This window comes from Triturus cristatus, chromosome 12 (assembly GCF_964204655.1).
Source record: "Triturus cristatus chromosome 12, aTriCri1.1, whole genome shotgun sequence".
In the NCBI taxonomy this organism is placed as follows: Eukaryota; Metazoa; Chordata; class Amphibia; order Caudata; family Salamandridae; genus Triturus; species Triturus cristatus.
Genome location: NC_140595.1, coordinates 10,145,039 through 10,161,569, shown reverse-complemented (window position 1 = coordinate 10,161,569; position 16,531 = coordinate 10,145,039). Strand labels below are relative to the sequence as shown.

Sequence of the window (16,531 nt, the reverse complement as noted above, 5' to 3'; positions counted from 1 at the left end):
GATGAGTATAAACATGTTATTGGGGGGGACAATGAAAGGGTGTCTTGGACAGCACAGCTGTGCATTGATGAGACAGGCCAAGAATGATACAGCCTTGTCACCCCTCAACTATACATATTTAATTATTCTATATTTAATAAAGCAGTGGTGTACTCTTTTTTTGTTCTTCCCCAGTATCTTCCTCCCCTTCACTTCTCTCCATTTTTCGTTCACTTTCTGCCCTATGTACACGTTTCCTCTTAATCGCCAATTCCCCTCATTAACTGCTTTTCATTTTTCACCTTCTCATCTTTCCCTTCCACTTTCTTTTCACACACTCCCCGCTGTCTGCTCTTCTTCCCTTTTTTCTCTTTTCCTTTTTTTCCATTCTCATCATGTTCCACTCCAGCCTTGCACTCCTTATCTCTGCTTTCCTCACTTCTCTTCACATTCTTTGTCTACCGTATCTATCTTTGCCTTCAGACCTCTCCTCCTTCCTCATTCTCCCTTTTAGGTTTTTCTTTCTTGCTCATTTCTTTATATCCACTCCAGGAATCTGTGTTTGTTCTCAGGGTCATAAATTTAAATCTTGGTGCGGCAACTCAGTCTTTCATATATCGGAGGTCGATAAAATGTGTGCAAGTGAGCTGGATAACAGCATTTTAAATTCAGTCTTAAGGCCTCTTTTGGTGAATATGCGCTTTAGAAACATATATGGTATGTTAAGGACACAAATGTATTTCAATCTTTTGTTTTTCAATTTCTATGCAATATTACAATGTCATTATCCTCTCTCCTTGACAAAGTACCTTTCATACTCATTGCCCTGACCTCCTTTCTTTCCTTCGTCTCATCTTTTTCTTTTCCCTTTTTTCTTCCTCAGCAACTCCAGCCATGCCTCCTATACCCTCTTGCTTCCTTACACCCTCAACCCTTGTTACATTATGTTCAGTTATATTTGAGTTGTAGAAAAACGAATCACCCAAAAGGGTATCCAGGCACTTGGGCAGGTGTGAGGTCCCCGAGGCGCTTATGTGAAGAGCCAGGTCTTCAGCCTCTTGCAGAACTCAAGATGTGAGGAGGTGGCTATGGTGTGTTGAGGCTTGTGGATGTGGGTGGAACCGATAAAGGAAGTGGGTGGGGCCAGAAAAGTGGGTGTGGCCTCCTAAAATATATTTGAGCACCTGCACATAATATTTTACTAATTAAGCACTGGTCCCACCTCTTTTCTAATGATTCTGTAACCACGGAGGAGGTACATAGGTTACTTACCTTCCCTCTCATGTCTCTGGAACTCACGGACCACCTACTAGGGGGAATTACATCAGGGTTTCCGCTGGATTCATGCCCTTTGATGGCTTTGAAAATAGGAAGGGAAGTTATTGTTCCCCACCTTACCTTAGTACTTAATGTAGCTATCTCTGTGGGGCAGTACCCAGGAAGACTGCGGTGGTCAAACCTCTTTTAAAAAAGCCTTCTCTGGACCCAGCGGAATTAAAGAACCGTCGCCGATTAGCAGAACAGTGTCCACCTGCTTTGGGATAATTAGGATTCTCAGGAAAATTTCCCAGTTTCTTTCGGTTGCCGAACAAAAGCAGGCAGTTATTGCCTTAGTGATGTCCAGACTGGACTACTGTAATGCCCTCTATTTGGGCATTAACAAGGGCCTGGTTCGCCATTTGCAGCTGGTGCAGAATGCAGCAGCCAGGCTGGTAATGGATCTTCCGAAATACCACCCAGTCTCGGCTTCTCTCATTGGCTTCCTCTTTATCGAAGAATTCTGTTTAAGGCCCTATGATTTACCCACAATGCTTTCTATGGCCTAGGCCCTGATTCCATTAAAGGGCTGTTCCAGCGCTATGTTCCTACTAAGCAGTTTAGATCTGCTAGTAAAAATATGCTGACAGTTCCGAGGTTTAAGAAGGCTAGATGGGGAGGCAGAGCTTTTTCCATTGCCGCTGCAAGGCTATGGAATTCGCTCCCTGCCGATCTCTTTGGACAAGTGTCACACTCCCTCTCCGCAAGGCTTTGAAGACCTGGCTCTTTACAGAGTCATCAGTTTGAGCATGTTATCTTAATTCTGTATGACAGCCCTCCTGTAGCGCCTTGCGTCCCTGGGCTAAGTTTGTGCTTTAGAAATCAAATATTCATTCATTCATTTCATACCCACTTCAATATAAAGGGCTTAACCTACACCTGTGCTGATATCCATCACCAAACCGGTCACTTGCTCTATATGCTGCTTAAATTTGACAGACCCCGGTGTGGAGCACAATGCTTCAGGCGTGAGGGACAAAGGCAAGCACTGAGACAGTACACCAGGAACATGGCCGGCCACGCTGTCACTTTTGGAGGGATATGATCGGAAATAGCGTGCCAGCACAGGAGACCTGGAAACAAGACATGCTACTAGCACATAGCATGCAGCTCCCCCAGTTGCCGGCAGACCACATTGCGTCTGCCACTGTAGCGCCAAAGCTCGAATCATGAAGAGAAAATTGCCGTGGAGGAGTGACAAGCGTTCCCGCAGCCACGTTGAAAAGGAAAACCACAGCACACGAAGCACCTGCAAATACCAGAAAATCACCACACCGCACACAGAAAAATAAAGGCCAAGAAGCCGGAGGCACTTAAGACAGGCTGCTGGAGCAGCAAAGAGTGAGGAGGGGGCAAAATCAACAATGGACTATCAAGGGGTCCTGGACAGTTGATTGGACACTGTGAAGGAAGTACCGCATAATCCTCATCTCCGGTCCGGACAAAGAATTTGTATTTCTTGAACCCTAACCGATAACCGTGGAGCCTGTTGAAACTCGTCACCTGTTTGTAGCCTGAATAAACGTGCATTGAAGCAACTCAGAGCGTGCTGGAGTCTGTATCAGACGCTGTAACGAATATATATGTATTACCTACTGGCGGTCGCCAGTAGGTAGTTATAGTTAGGACCTATTATCCATAGGAAATTCGCAACATTCTAAACTGGTGGGGCGCTCTGGTCCGCTCCTATCCTGAAAGTCTCGGGGTGATTCGTCAAGCGGGGGCAGAGAAAAAAGGGGGGTCCCAAAACGTGTTTAACCCATGCAATTTTGCAAAGGAACCTTTAATCGCAGCTACAGCCCTAACTGCTGAACAGAATTACACCTAATTTGGCAAAAAGGTAGCCCTTGGTTCAGAGTCGTGCCTTTTGGTTAAATGGTGTAAATCCGTTCAGTAGTTCCTGAGAAAAACAAAAGTAAAATCACATATATATCTGGGCGGAGCCTAACCACACATCTCATCGTGAGATCTGATTGGCTGTCAGCACTTCATCCAAGAATTGTTGGCAGCCATCTTGGGACCAATATACAGGATAGCACCTCATTAAAAACCATTGCAGTTAATAGAAGGTTTTACGGCTTTAGTTACATTATAAATCATTTGTTGATGGTACCATACTCATTTTAGGAATTGTGGTGTGTTCTAAGGTGATTTTACCATGTGAAAAAGCTTTCTGCTGGGATATGGTGGAGAAGTGTAGCTCACTGGTTAGAGGAGGCATACCCTGAAGCAGAGGTCAGACCCGGGACCAGGGTCGCGGCAGTGTCTGGAGCCCAATTGTCCACGGACTCGATAATTCTCGCTTCGGTGCCTACTCTAAGCACGAGTTCACACTATGCAGCTCTGGGCAACAAGCTTGCTTAATCTCCACAACGGCCCCCCGCGGCGGGATGCCTGGCTTTCACCTTGGGGATGCCCAGTACGGGTTATCTCACAGGGAAAAACCAGGACGGGTTCCCAATGCAAGCGCCGAGATGCCCAAGGGTAATTTGAGCGCTATATAAGACCGCACATACATACATACATACATATCATGAATCATGTTTGAGAGAAAACTATTTTCTCATGCTTTTCCCACAGAGGTTTGGAAGGTGATCTAGAAGCTAAACTGAGAGCATATTTTCTGTAAATTCACATTATCTTTCTCAGTCATGTGAGAATGAAGTCTGAGAACAGAGGGGAAAGAGGCAATGGTAGCTAGCTGACCATAATGGACTGACAGGAGAGAAAGCTGCAGCATAACAGACCATAAAGGGTAGGAGGAACGGATCAGGGGCATTACAATGGAACAGACAAGCCAGGAGGGAGGGAATAGAGGTCTGCACATGAAAACAGAGGGCTGGGGGCAAGGGGGCAGGGCAGGAGCAGCAAGATGACCATGGAGGTCAGGCAGGATGGGCACTAGAAGCAAGACACACCATGGAGAGCAACAGTGAGACTATGATGGCATACACACAGACCATGGAGGGAAGGTGGGAGGGGTCAGGGGCAGCTAGCTGACCACACAGGGAAGGTGGAAGGGGTTGTGGCAGCACAGAAGACCATGCATGCCAAGCAGGAGGGTTAGTGGCGGCAGCACAATGGCTATGATGGGCAAGAAGGAGGGTGCAGGGAAATGCACAAAGGACCATGGAGGATAGAAGGTAGGGTCAGGACCTGGGCACAGACATGAGAGTTCAGGGGAAGGGGCCTCATAACAGACCATGCAGGGCAGGCAAGAAGAGCAGTTGCAGCACAACAAACCAGGGAGGGCAGAAGGGCGTGGCAGTAAAATGGACCATGGAGGACAGGAGGAAGGGGCTAGGGGCATGGAATGTGGACAGGCAGGGTGGAGGTGGCAGGGACAGGTTACAATCATCTGACAATGCTAGGCAGGTGGGAGGGGAGTGGCAGCTCAACAGAACACTCAGAGTAGATAGGAGTGGCAGGTCCATGGAACATGGTAGGCAAAAAGGATGGAGCAGGGGAATGCACAAAGAAATCGGTGGGGAAGGAGAATAGGGGCAGCAAGCTAACCACAGAGGCTAAGCAGGAGGTCAATGATGGGGCATATAATTGGGCAATGGAAGGCAGGAGGAGTGGACTGGTACATCATGCTACATGGAGGGCAGTGGAAGCACATCAGACCATGGATGGCAGGAGGGAGGAGGCTAGTCCATGGATTCAGACAACAGAGGACAGGGAGGAGGTGGATGGGGCAGCAAGCTAACTGTTCAGAGAAGGCGGGTATTAGGAACTTTATTGTTTTTAAAATGTGTGTGTGTGCGCGAACTACTTAAAATATGAACAAGTATACAGCATAATCTCACTTTTATTCAGGAAGAAGAGGATGTTTGTGACTGTGACTCCGGACTCACTTGGCAGAAACACCCCCTGACCCTACACCCCCAACACAAAATGTAATGCCTGTGAAAAGGGTAGGTGAACGCAGCGTTATTTAGAATATAGTCCTGAGAGCACGATTAAAAATGAAAACTAGATATAGTGTATGGTATAAACTATGCACCAAAAAGTGTGATATAAGATGAACCGGGGCGTGAAATATATTATGCAATACATTGTGAGCAATGACCGATTCATTGGAGAGTGCAAGATAGCACAGGCACTAGCGCGTGCTATGCGATATGCACCTTGGAGTGTAATATGCACAGGGCAGTGTTGTGTAACCTAACTAGTCTCTAAAGTTGTAATATAAAATATGTGCTGGGGAGTTTAATGTTGCATATGCACTGTGACAAAGATTTGGATCCCAGATTGTAATATGTATGGCATAGCGCTGAGCGTTATAACATAGGCATCGAGGAAGGCACGTTAGATGGGGCAATATAACCTGTGCGAAGGCAAGTGTGGCATGACATATTCACAGGGTGGTGTTACAGTGCACATGGGATAGAGAGTGTCATAGCATACGCACTAGCTGGTGGAATACAACATAGAGGTGTGTGGCACTCGGCGGGCACTGGTGGGTGTAAAACAGCATTGGGCTCAGCCAGGAGCACGCTGTGACTCTCAAGTGAGGTTTGTCTCCTTTCCAGAGAGTAAAATAAAAAGTATTACACATCCGGCGGTGGATGTGTGTTTTATTAACCATGAGGGGGGTTTCTTGCATAGTTTTGGTCTAATTTTTGTCGAATCCCCTTTGAATGGCTTGGTGTGCGTGTGTATTAAATGTGCCCGTCAATAGCTACCCATGTTTGTACAAATAAACGACAAGGGTGTCTACTTGGAGAGTACCCACAGGCGGGGGCGCCGGGATTAGGCACGGTTGGGTGTCAGACACGTCAGAGCTTCACTAGCGGTGTAAATACATTCCACGTGGATTCATTGTATGCATAGTCGCCTTTTCATGAATATCACGCAAATCGTCATGGTGATAGGTACGTACGATTTGTCCAGCATGTCCTAGGTGTTTCTATAAATATATATATATTTTTTAACTAATAAAAAACAAAGGCCCGCTCCGGGGGATGGGGTCCCCGGGACCATAAGTGGCCTGAGGAGGGGGGCAAAGCAGCCCCCCTTCTAAATATATATATATATTTTTTTTTTAAAAAGGCCATGCCCCGGGGGTTGGGGTCCCCGGGGCCGATTAAGGCCGTCATCAGTGGAGATGTCATCAGTGATGTCACTGACCATGTCATGAGTGATGTAATATGGGACGTCATCAGCAGTGCATTGCGGGCGCGCGAGTTATAGTTAGCTGAACTAACTATAACGGGGGAATTTCAATGGTTTTGTACGAGTGAGAAGTCCAGCTAACTATAACGCCCCTGAAACATATGTTTTTTTCTGTTAATTTCTAAGGTTTTTTAAATGCTAATTCCGAACTATAACGTGCCTGAAACCTATGTTTCTTTCAGTGAATATATATATATATATGAACCCTCAGAACCCAAACGCAAAGCTGATGCCACCACTTTTTTTGACAGACTAGAGACATGATCCACTGCTCCTACCGTAATGTTTTGTTCAGCATTAAAAAACAGCACCGTTTCTCACTCGCTATCAAAGTCCCAGGCTAGTGTAAAAAGAGAGAGACATCTGTACTGGTCCAAATGATAAAGGAGAAAGCACGAGTGCCACTTGTTAGGACTTTGAGTAAACCAGGAGGCACAAAAGATTAGATAGCTCGGGAGCCGTGCCAAAATATTAAGAGTGCATACGGCTCAACTGTGAACATAATAGAGCAGGCAGCAGCGCGACATACACTCCTACCACACAGGACACACACTCTTCCTCCTGCTTCCCTGGTACAGCAACAGTGGAAGTCTTCCTCGCGCTAACAACAGGCAGTAACAGCACACACACACACACACACACACACACACACACACACACACACACACACACGTCACAGCAAGAAAAGCATCTCTCACATGTGCTGCACAAGTGAAAAAATTCACTGACATGGGGGCACTTTGCTGAAGCCAACAAGCTGCTGGGGGAAGCCACACGTCTTGCCGCTGGGACTACGAGTCCCATGACACTTTGGTGCCAGTGACTCTACACCAGCGCTATGTCAGGGCACCCTAGTCCCCCCTGTATGGGACGCGTCTGGCCCAAGGGTGGGACCCGTCCACGGCATCAGAGCCCAGAGGAGGATGAGCTGGGACACCCCCCTAATGTCTCAAACTCAAGGTATTGTTATTTATTCTCCATTGTGGTGTTGGACCCCCAGAACTGTCTTTTCCAAACTCCTGCTGCACATTTCACCTACTTTTTGTACTACTGTTATATGGTGATTCCAGGGCCTCCTACTGGAGCAGGACAGACCCATTCTGAAGAACCGGGTTGGTGCCCACTGAATCCCGGTCCCCCTTACGATCCCAGGCATCACAGACCCATGGGCAATTTCAATCTTCTGCGGTCTCCAACTGCCCATGTCAATCATGATACCTTTGATAGTTCTTTCAACAACAGAGCCCTAAGTGGACGTAGCTACAAACCCTTTCCCAACCCCATAAGTAGGCAACATCCCCTGGCACACTATCATAATGACCAGAGTTCCAAAATTACCTCCCCACATAAGATCTGAAGGGGGAATTCCCTCAAAAATAAACTGATATATAAGGGGCTGTAGCTTGGTCATTTGCGATGACATCATTAGTGCCAAAAGACATCTTTTGGGCTACTCAAACTTAGACACAATTGAGCTTAACTTTAGGGTCAAGGCCATGGATGAGAATTTGGTGGCTCTCAACATAAGGAGTTGCCCACCAAATAATTCTAACATTCAGTTCAAGTACCGAAGGCCGGCGAATCATGGGTACAGCATTACACGCTCCAGGCCAGGTTCCACACTGGGCACTTCATCATTGGCCAATATCGACTGACTTTTGTGCTCCTCCTAAACCACTAATGTGCCCAGTACCATCGCCTGCCAGTAAACATATTATGTTAGAGCCAACCATTGCATCGCTACCTCCAACTTATCCTTCTACGTTAGCGGCCTGGCCTGATCCAAGCACTCACACCCGCTATGGTGTCATTCCTCAACCTGCAGCTTTTGCTCAACTACTGACCACCAACGTCTATTTACCTGATTATTTCTTTCAAACCTGTGTACAGGGCACAAGCAAGACCCCTGTAACACAAAAGCCGTCTCCGGTAACACTTTTGTAATGGAGCGTGGCTGACCTCAGGTCTGAAGTGACCCTCCCCGATTAGAATAACTTCATCAAGGGGCACATTTGTTTACTACAGGAGACATGGAGCTTGGACCCAATATTTAAACCAGGCTATCTTAACATCCACGTCCCGTCAAAATCCAGCATGTGTGGAAGAGCCTTGGGTGATCTACCTACATGGGTCAGAGCCTCACTTAATTGCAAGGCACAGCAACTAGATATTGATTGCCCTGATATCCTGGACATTGAATTCATGAATGACATGAACTCAAGTGTTGCCATCTTCAACATATATGCTAGGTGTGTCAAGGGAGGTCTGTAAGACCTTGAGGATTATCTGGAGGGGCATTCCCTGCAATATCAATGTATTCTGGCAGGAGACTTTAATACTACTTTTGAGCCACCTGACCACAGTAACGTTCAGCTAACCCATGATTAGGACGAACTTTGGGTCGCCTCTCACTTGGATATCGCTCCCATAAATAAGTGAACCCAGGCTGCACACCAGCAAAAGGCCTCTTCTATTGAATATGGATTAAGGGCTACCAATGGCCACGAGATTTGACCAGCACGTTTAACAAACCTAACTGCACAAGCCGCTTAGACTATATCTTAGTTGATCTCAGGTTATGGGGATTAGTCAAGGGCATGGTTATCATGGAAAGGTAGGAGAGCGACCACAATCTGTTCTCTCTTTCTATGGTTGCCTTCTGTGCTAGTCAGCCCTCTGATTACCTTCCACCCTCCTATACCAGGGACATTGAGCCTTCAAACAACATGCAGCGCCTGAAATGGCGTCACATGGTAACTCACCCGGAGATTCTTTCTGCCTTAAGCCAAGACCTTAAAAACTGTGCTTTCCAACATATGCAATGGCCCTTTCAGTGAGGCAAACCACTTGGCTTTTAGTGACTTCCATAGAGACTTTTTTTTAGCTTGTTTTAACATATTTTACAATCCCAGTCTCATTACAAAACCTAGTTCCTGGTTCAACCTGGAATGTCGTGGCCTCAAACGCCCTCCGATGCAGACCATTAAAGCAAAGGATGTTGCACGAATCCCTGTCATCAGGAGAGCATACAAAATGTGTCAGGCGAAAGCTAAAAGGGCTTGGGATGAACTAAGGTAACAGAATATTATGGATGTCTGCTCTGATAAAGATTCTACCAAATTTTGGTCATTGGTCTCAAAGGGCGGTAACGCTTCAGCATGGGAACCCAGCAATTATGTTTCAACTTATGATTTGCTTGATTATTTTAAAAATGTATACTAAGATGATACCATTGTGCCAACGAGGGGTTTCCGCCGCCTATGACACCACTGAGCGATGCTATCCCATTGTTTGACTTAACGGATATTTTGGAATCTTTCAGTGCTATTACGAAAGGGAGGGCTGCTGGCCCGATGGCATTCCTGCTGATATATTCACTCATGATGTGGAATCTTGGTCCAAATATGTACTCTCCCCTGCCAATGCTATAGCTAGAGGAGCGTCCATTCCGGATTTCTGGATAGTCGCTGTGGTGCTCCCAATTTATCAAAAAGGGAAGTGAGGCTCAACCCAGCAACTACAGACCAATTTACATTATTGACTGCATCCAAAAGGTCTTTTGTCGCTATGTTTTAGTCAGAATTCAGCATTGGATCAGCGAGCATAATGTACCAAGCCTGTTTCAGGCAGGGTTTCAAGGTAAGATTTTCACCATTAAAATAGGTCTTTCACTTTATGTTAATCCACTGGAAGATGGTGGTAATTGGCAGAGGCAATATCTATGTTGCCTTTGTTGACCTTAAGTCCGCCTTTGACTTAGTATCCTGTTTACATTTATGACAAGCCCTTAGTGACAAGGGAATGCCTCTTGGCATACTGGCTCTTCTCATTCGTCTTCATGAAAACAATTTTGCTATAATTCGTTGGGGAACTTAGGGCCAGCTGGCTGAGATGGTGCTGGTTTCCAAAGGTGACCGACCGCCAGGGCTGTGTCCTGGCCCAAACATTGTTTTCATTGTACAGAAACAATATTGTGCACTTTATATCACGGATCACACTTTATTGATCTCCAAGACCCCACAAGAGGGCTCCAGAAACTCCTGACCTGCTTTAACGAGTTCTGCCACTCCCGTGGCCTGGAAATCAACACAGCCAAAACTAAACTATTGTCTCTTAATCAGCAAAAATCATTTAAGGGTGGTCTAGCTTTAGGGGGAAACTGTTCCTCATGTCTTCTTCGCATGCATAGCCTAGGATCGCCCATGTTTTATTTAGCTATCACCTATCTGTAGGCTGCTGGGCCCACAGTCATTGCACTGCCCTTCAAATCCTTAGATTCGACTGCTGGCCGTTATACACCTGTGCGCTTGACAAGTTGTTGGACGCAATGTGGATGATTTGAAGGAAGGCTCTCCTTTTTCAACTGAGACAGGGCCAACTACAATGCTGATTTTCCTTCTAGCACCCATTTGCGCTCTTCCTATCTTGCGGTTTACCACAATTTGATAGCTGTGCAATCATTCAGTCTGGATGCTCAAATGCATCTTTTTGTTGCTTCAGAGGTTATGTATATGTTGCTATTGCCTGCGATCGTCAGGCTTTTCTGCAACTATGATGACTGCTGTGTACTTTGTCAATGACATGAATTCTTTTATCATGTGAAGGGCATTAATTTGTACCATTCACAAAATGTGTAGTTCTAATGTGTATATTTTGTTTTCAACTATTTTTTCTGTATTTCATATGAATGATATATACTTTTACAGCCCTAGAATAGAAATAACGTGATTTTGAAACACTGACAAAGAAACGGGCAAGCCAAAAAGAAAGGGCAAGAGAAATTAGCGTATATATGTGAAATTTTGGAGAAGTTATTGACTAGAATACTGAGTATTTAGGGCTATTTTTAGCATGAAATAAGTCCTTCTTTCCATATTTGGCACAAGAACACGTTTTATGCTAAAAACAGTGTTAAACTGCTCATTATGCAAACAACGGCTGCTTGCACTCTGGTCGTTCATGTTGTTGCTGTGTTCCCCAATAGGATTTTTCCCCCAACGGACTGATGAGCTATGGCGTAATTGCATAATTTCAGGCATTGCGTGTAACAAGCATAAAGCGAAATACTAGCAATTATGCAAGGTTACACAAGCGTAATAAACAATTCATCCCGAGACTACATATTAAAAGAGACCCATGGTAGAGCCAAACCATGAAAATGTTCAGCATGTAAATTGTGCAACACACGTCATATACAAATGTGATACTCTTTTAAAAAATATATATATTTCTTCACCATGTGGAGGTGTTTCATTTGAGTTGAGCAGATATCACTGCATTGAGAGGCATTAAAAGTGATTGATTATAAACCCAAACTTATAAATGTTCCCGCCTCCGCTCTGATGTCAATGCCAATAACGAACTAAGAAGCAAGCGAGTTATCATGTATACTCTAGATTTGGCCTACATTGCTATTATACCAGCAGTGACATTACAGTCTATGAAACGCTATTGTGTACTGCATGTCCTGATCTCTAGTATTTCAAGATGCTGTTCGATATGATAAATGGAAAAAGGATGCATGATTAAATAAAATATTTGCCTAAGATCACACAATTTAGTCAAGCGGGTTTCACACTGTGCACCTCTGCCGCTAGAGAGGCATCTCTTTCTCGCTCCAGTTTTACATCAACTGTTAATAATTTGGGGCTGATTTCTCAAGGCATAGCGCCAGTACAAAGTCATGGTCACTCAAAGTAACAAAAAAAACTACAAAATATTGACAATACATACATTTACTTTTCACCTTGGGTCTGGGGGCCAGATTTAGGCCCAAAGCAAATATAAAACAGCTCAGAGCAGCAACCTAAGCTGCCGTCCTGCGTTACACTAAGGGGAGAGTGTAAAAAGAACAATTGATGGTCAGAATGCAGAACAGTGTCATACATTCACCCCAGTACAGAGATCTGGGCCTAAATCCATCGTTTTTTTACTCCACATGCCATTCCAGTTTGGACCCAGCCATATGAAAAATCAGTCTGGACCCTGCGTCCAATGGGAACAGTCCAGCCCGAACTACCAGGCCCTCCCCTGACTGAAAACTAGCATCCTAGGACCGGTTTCAGGGTTTCACCCAACATCAGCCAGGATAGCTTGACTCCAGTGGCATGGAGAGCATTTTAAATGACAATGCATTTTATTTATAAGTTTTGTAAACCTGCAAGAAGTGCATAAACACGCTCTTTGTACTTATAGTCATTGCTTACGAGAAGCAAGACTGGCTGTAAAAGAGGCGCAGTTACTGCCTGCCTTGCTTCTCATAAGCCACAAATTAAAAGTACAAAGTGCATGTTTACACACACCACTTGCAGGTTTTCAAAACACATAAATAAAAGGCATTATCATTTACAGTGCCAATAGCTCAAACTCTTCCAAATGCGAGACCTATTGCATTGCAAATGCTTGGTTTTTTTTTGCAGACACTGCACAGCATCATTAAAAAGTATTTTGAGCAGTGGCAAAACCTATAGGACTCAAATGCGAGACCTATTGGCTTTGCTGATGCTTTTTTCAGTCACTTATGTAAACAGGTAAGAGACCTAATTTCTTGTGTCCTGCACACATCGATGAAGACAATGATTGGGGTGGAGAGCAGGGGTCTCCAACAAGGAGGCACACCCTCTCGGATTACCTCTGACACGACAGCACAGATAAAAACCTGTTTACTAAAGGTGTAGTGTGCCCACAAAGGCTATCTTGCTGCTAGAAGCTAAAATATTTTAAAACAGGTGAGTCACACTGCAAGACAAGAAGGAAGCGGACTAATTATTGCATCAGCCCAAGATGTCAGACTCAGTTGAAACTTGAACTTTGTTTCTAACTTGATCCAAGAAAGAGGCACCTAACAGTGCTACCATCTCCAAAGGATGTACCGTCTTCTCACACTCTGCTGAGCTGGATTCATTAAAACCAAGCCCAGACGAATTCATTATCCTTGTCATCAAGAACCCTTGAAAAATCAGGACCCCGTATTTCCCCTACCTAGCTTTGTCCACTCTATCTTTGAAAGAAAGGAATGCCCTCCGCATCCCTGCCGTAAGTCCAAACATTAAACATCTGCTAACAGGTGGATTCCATAAAGTCTTGAGAGTTAACGTCACTTAATAGACCTGAGGCAAAGTAAGGTAGCAAATACTAAGGCGGAAGTCCAGGCTGATCATTAAGAAGGGAACCATAAAGCCTGATCAGCTATAACTAGGGCAACCGGTTTTATGTTATTTATTTTTGAACATTTCCGTTTGTATTTATCCTTATTTAATTTTTGGCCATCTTATTGGTAATGATCTATATTTATTTTATGTTTTGTGAACAGATGATGTGATAACTTGTATATTTCCAATTTATTTAACAGATAAATGTGCACTAATATTGATGCCTGTCGGGTTTTAGCACATTACACAGCCAAATTAATAAAAGAATAAACCCACATCAATAGATTTGCATGACAGCACCAAAACGTATTGAGATATGAAGTATTTTAAGCAAATCTCATCGAGCTTTGTAACTCCCATGCTGCCAATATGTACAGCTATTGGCTGGAAAGTAATTAATCTTAGCATGGGGAGTCACCTAAAAGAAGCCAAATCATCTGTATTTATCCACTTTTAAAAATAAATACAGACGGAAACAGAATGTTTTCTGTAAAAATCAGTAAAAACGTAAAACAGGGATGCCTATCTATAACATGGCGAAAGGAAGAAGCCTGACACGCATTAGCTGGATAAGTAAAAGAAAAGCCTGGCACTGAAGTGAGGATAGCCACTTGTGGCATAGGTGACCGTCCAGCGGAGCACTGAAAACGTGCCACGGAGGTGATGTCTGTAAGAGTGTGGGAGCAGTCAATTATATTTTGGCTTAAAGGACAACATATTTTGGTTTTTCAACTTAAGTTAACTATGCATAGGGAGACACTGACAGCCTCTTTTGGACTGTTTGCATGGGGGTGCACTGACAGACCCTGTTGGACTGTGTGCATGGGGGGTGCACTGTGTGCATGGGGGTGCACTGACAGCCTGTTGGACTGTGTGCATGGGGTGCCCTGACAGCCTGTGCCGAACTATATACGGGGGCACCAACAGCCTCGGTTGAACTGGCTATATGGGGGGGACTGACGACCTGTGCAGGACTGTGTGGGTGTACTGACAGCGTCTGTAGGAGTGTGTACGATATGGGGCCCATTGACCGCCTCTGATGGACTGGGCGGATAGTACTGCCAGCCTGTGCTGGGCTGGGTGATTACGTAAACAGTGAACAGCATGAGGTGGGTGGGGTGAAGTATGAGCAGGTGGGCCGTCAGGTACACGGAGATGGTGAGGTAGGTTGGTGGAGGGGGCGAGGGCGGGGTCGGGAAGGTGAGACGGCTCAGATACTGGAGGCCTATGGGCGGAAGGGGGCGGACTGGGGGGTTGTAATATAGCTCCCTGCCAATCTGCCCTCTCCCCAGGCAGTGCCGGATCCCGTTCTGACGTCATATCCCCTTCCTCTCAAGGGGTCTGCAGGCCTCTCTCTGACGTCAGCGCCACCGCCTCGAACCCCCTCCACAACCCTCCCAGCTCACCAGTATGACCGGGCCTCTCCTTCTCCGCTCTCCATCAGCACCATGGTGGGGGAAGGGGGGGGGAAAGACTGTTAGGGAGAATGGGGTGAGGGGGGACCAAAGGGACACGGCCCGAGGTCCCGTCTGACAGGAGCCGCAGCGCTGTCAGCCGCCGCCCGTGACGTCAGCGGCCTACGCTACCCTCCCCGTGACGTCGCCACGCAAACACGCCTCCTCGCTTCGTGAACTCGCGACTGCTCCTGATTGTTCTGCGCAACTCGCGCGCGCCGAGCTGTAGGGAAGAGGAGTGCGCGCCGCCACTGTGTGGAGCTAACGCCTTTCGCGGTGCACGCGTGCGCAGAAGGCAAGCGTGAAAGCGCGCTGCGGCCCAGCGTGCTTCGAGCTGAGGAACGCGCCTCGGCAGTGTTCCTTTCTCTCGCGCCCTTTTGACGTCCCGCGCGCGGGAAAGCCTCGTGTCAGGCCAGAGCTGAGGGCCTGTGTGTGCGCAGCGACGGTCCGTGGGGTCCGCCCAGGTGAGAAACGAGGCCTGTGGGCCCGAAGCTCAAGGCCTTGAGTCGGACTGTGGGGTGTATCAGGGCCCGAGGAACGGGCGGGCTACACCCAGGGGCCTGAGACGGGAAGAAGGGTGGAGCCAAGGGCGTTGAACCGCACCATAGAGGTGGGAGAGGAGACCTGTGGACCCGAAGCTGAAGTGTTGTTGTGTTTCAGGGGCTGATGAACGGCTGGGCTACACCCAGGGGCCTGAGGTGGGAAGAAGGGTGGAGCCAAGGGGTTGAACCGCACTGTAGAGGGGGTAATGAAGATCAGAAGCCGGAAGAAGTCGATTATTCAATTTCTAGCAGAAGCCCGCTTCCCTCATGTCCGTTCTCCAGGAAAATCCAAATCGTATCCAACTACTCTGGTATACCATGGACAAAGAACGCGGGCCATGAGCACGGTTCAGACACACATGATAGTAAACTGCGTGTGATCTTGTTCGACATTCATATAAGAACAACTACTTAATGTGTATGATCATGCTAGGAAACCATGTGATCACACCTACACTGCATCTGAGCCCCATATGGTTAATGAGCTTCTCCTTCATATGGAAAGGAAAGTCACATCAACATTTAATGCATATACAACTCCTTATACCTAATAGGCATGGAAACCTTGCAAACACACCCAGGTTGCGTCTGGGTATCCAGCCCAGTAGAAGGATGGTGCACAAGCTCATTAGCAACACCTAAGGAAAAAATCTCATGCATCACATTTGCAGAAACTCTCCCTGTGGTGCCTAAACACATATTTGGATGAAGTACTTTGTGGCTGATGCATATCAGGGAAAGTACTTCTGTCTTCTAAGTTAAACCAACTCTCAGATTCCTGAGTTGTGGGCTTACCCTTATCACATGCTTGCTCAGATGTTAATTTAACTAACATCCTTTTACTCCATCATCCTTTACCTTGCAGGAATGCTGCACCCTTGGACGTTTTTTCAATTCGAACTGGTTCAGA

The 16,531-nt window shown here is 46.1% G+C and overlaps 1 protein-coding gene across 1 annotated transcript in view; it reads right to left on the bottom strand.

The window, feature by feature from the left end:
- Window positions 1-15,334, bottom strand: part of R3HDM4 (R3H domain containing 4) — a 203,066-nt gene extending 187,732 nt beyond the window's left edge. The window contains exon 1 of the mRNA XM_085638078.1: window positions 15,032-15,334. Coding sequence (XP_085494204.1) covers window positions 15,032-15,075 — 44 coding nt within the window. The 5' untranslated portion in view covers window positions 15,076-15,334. The remainder of the gene's footprint in view (window positions 1-15,031) is intronic.
- Between the last annotated feature and the right edge of the window lie 1,197 nt (window positions 15,335-16,531).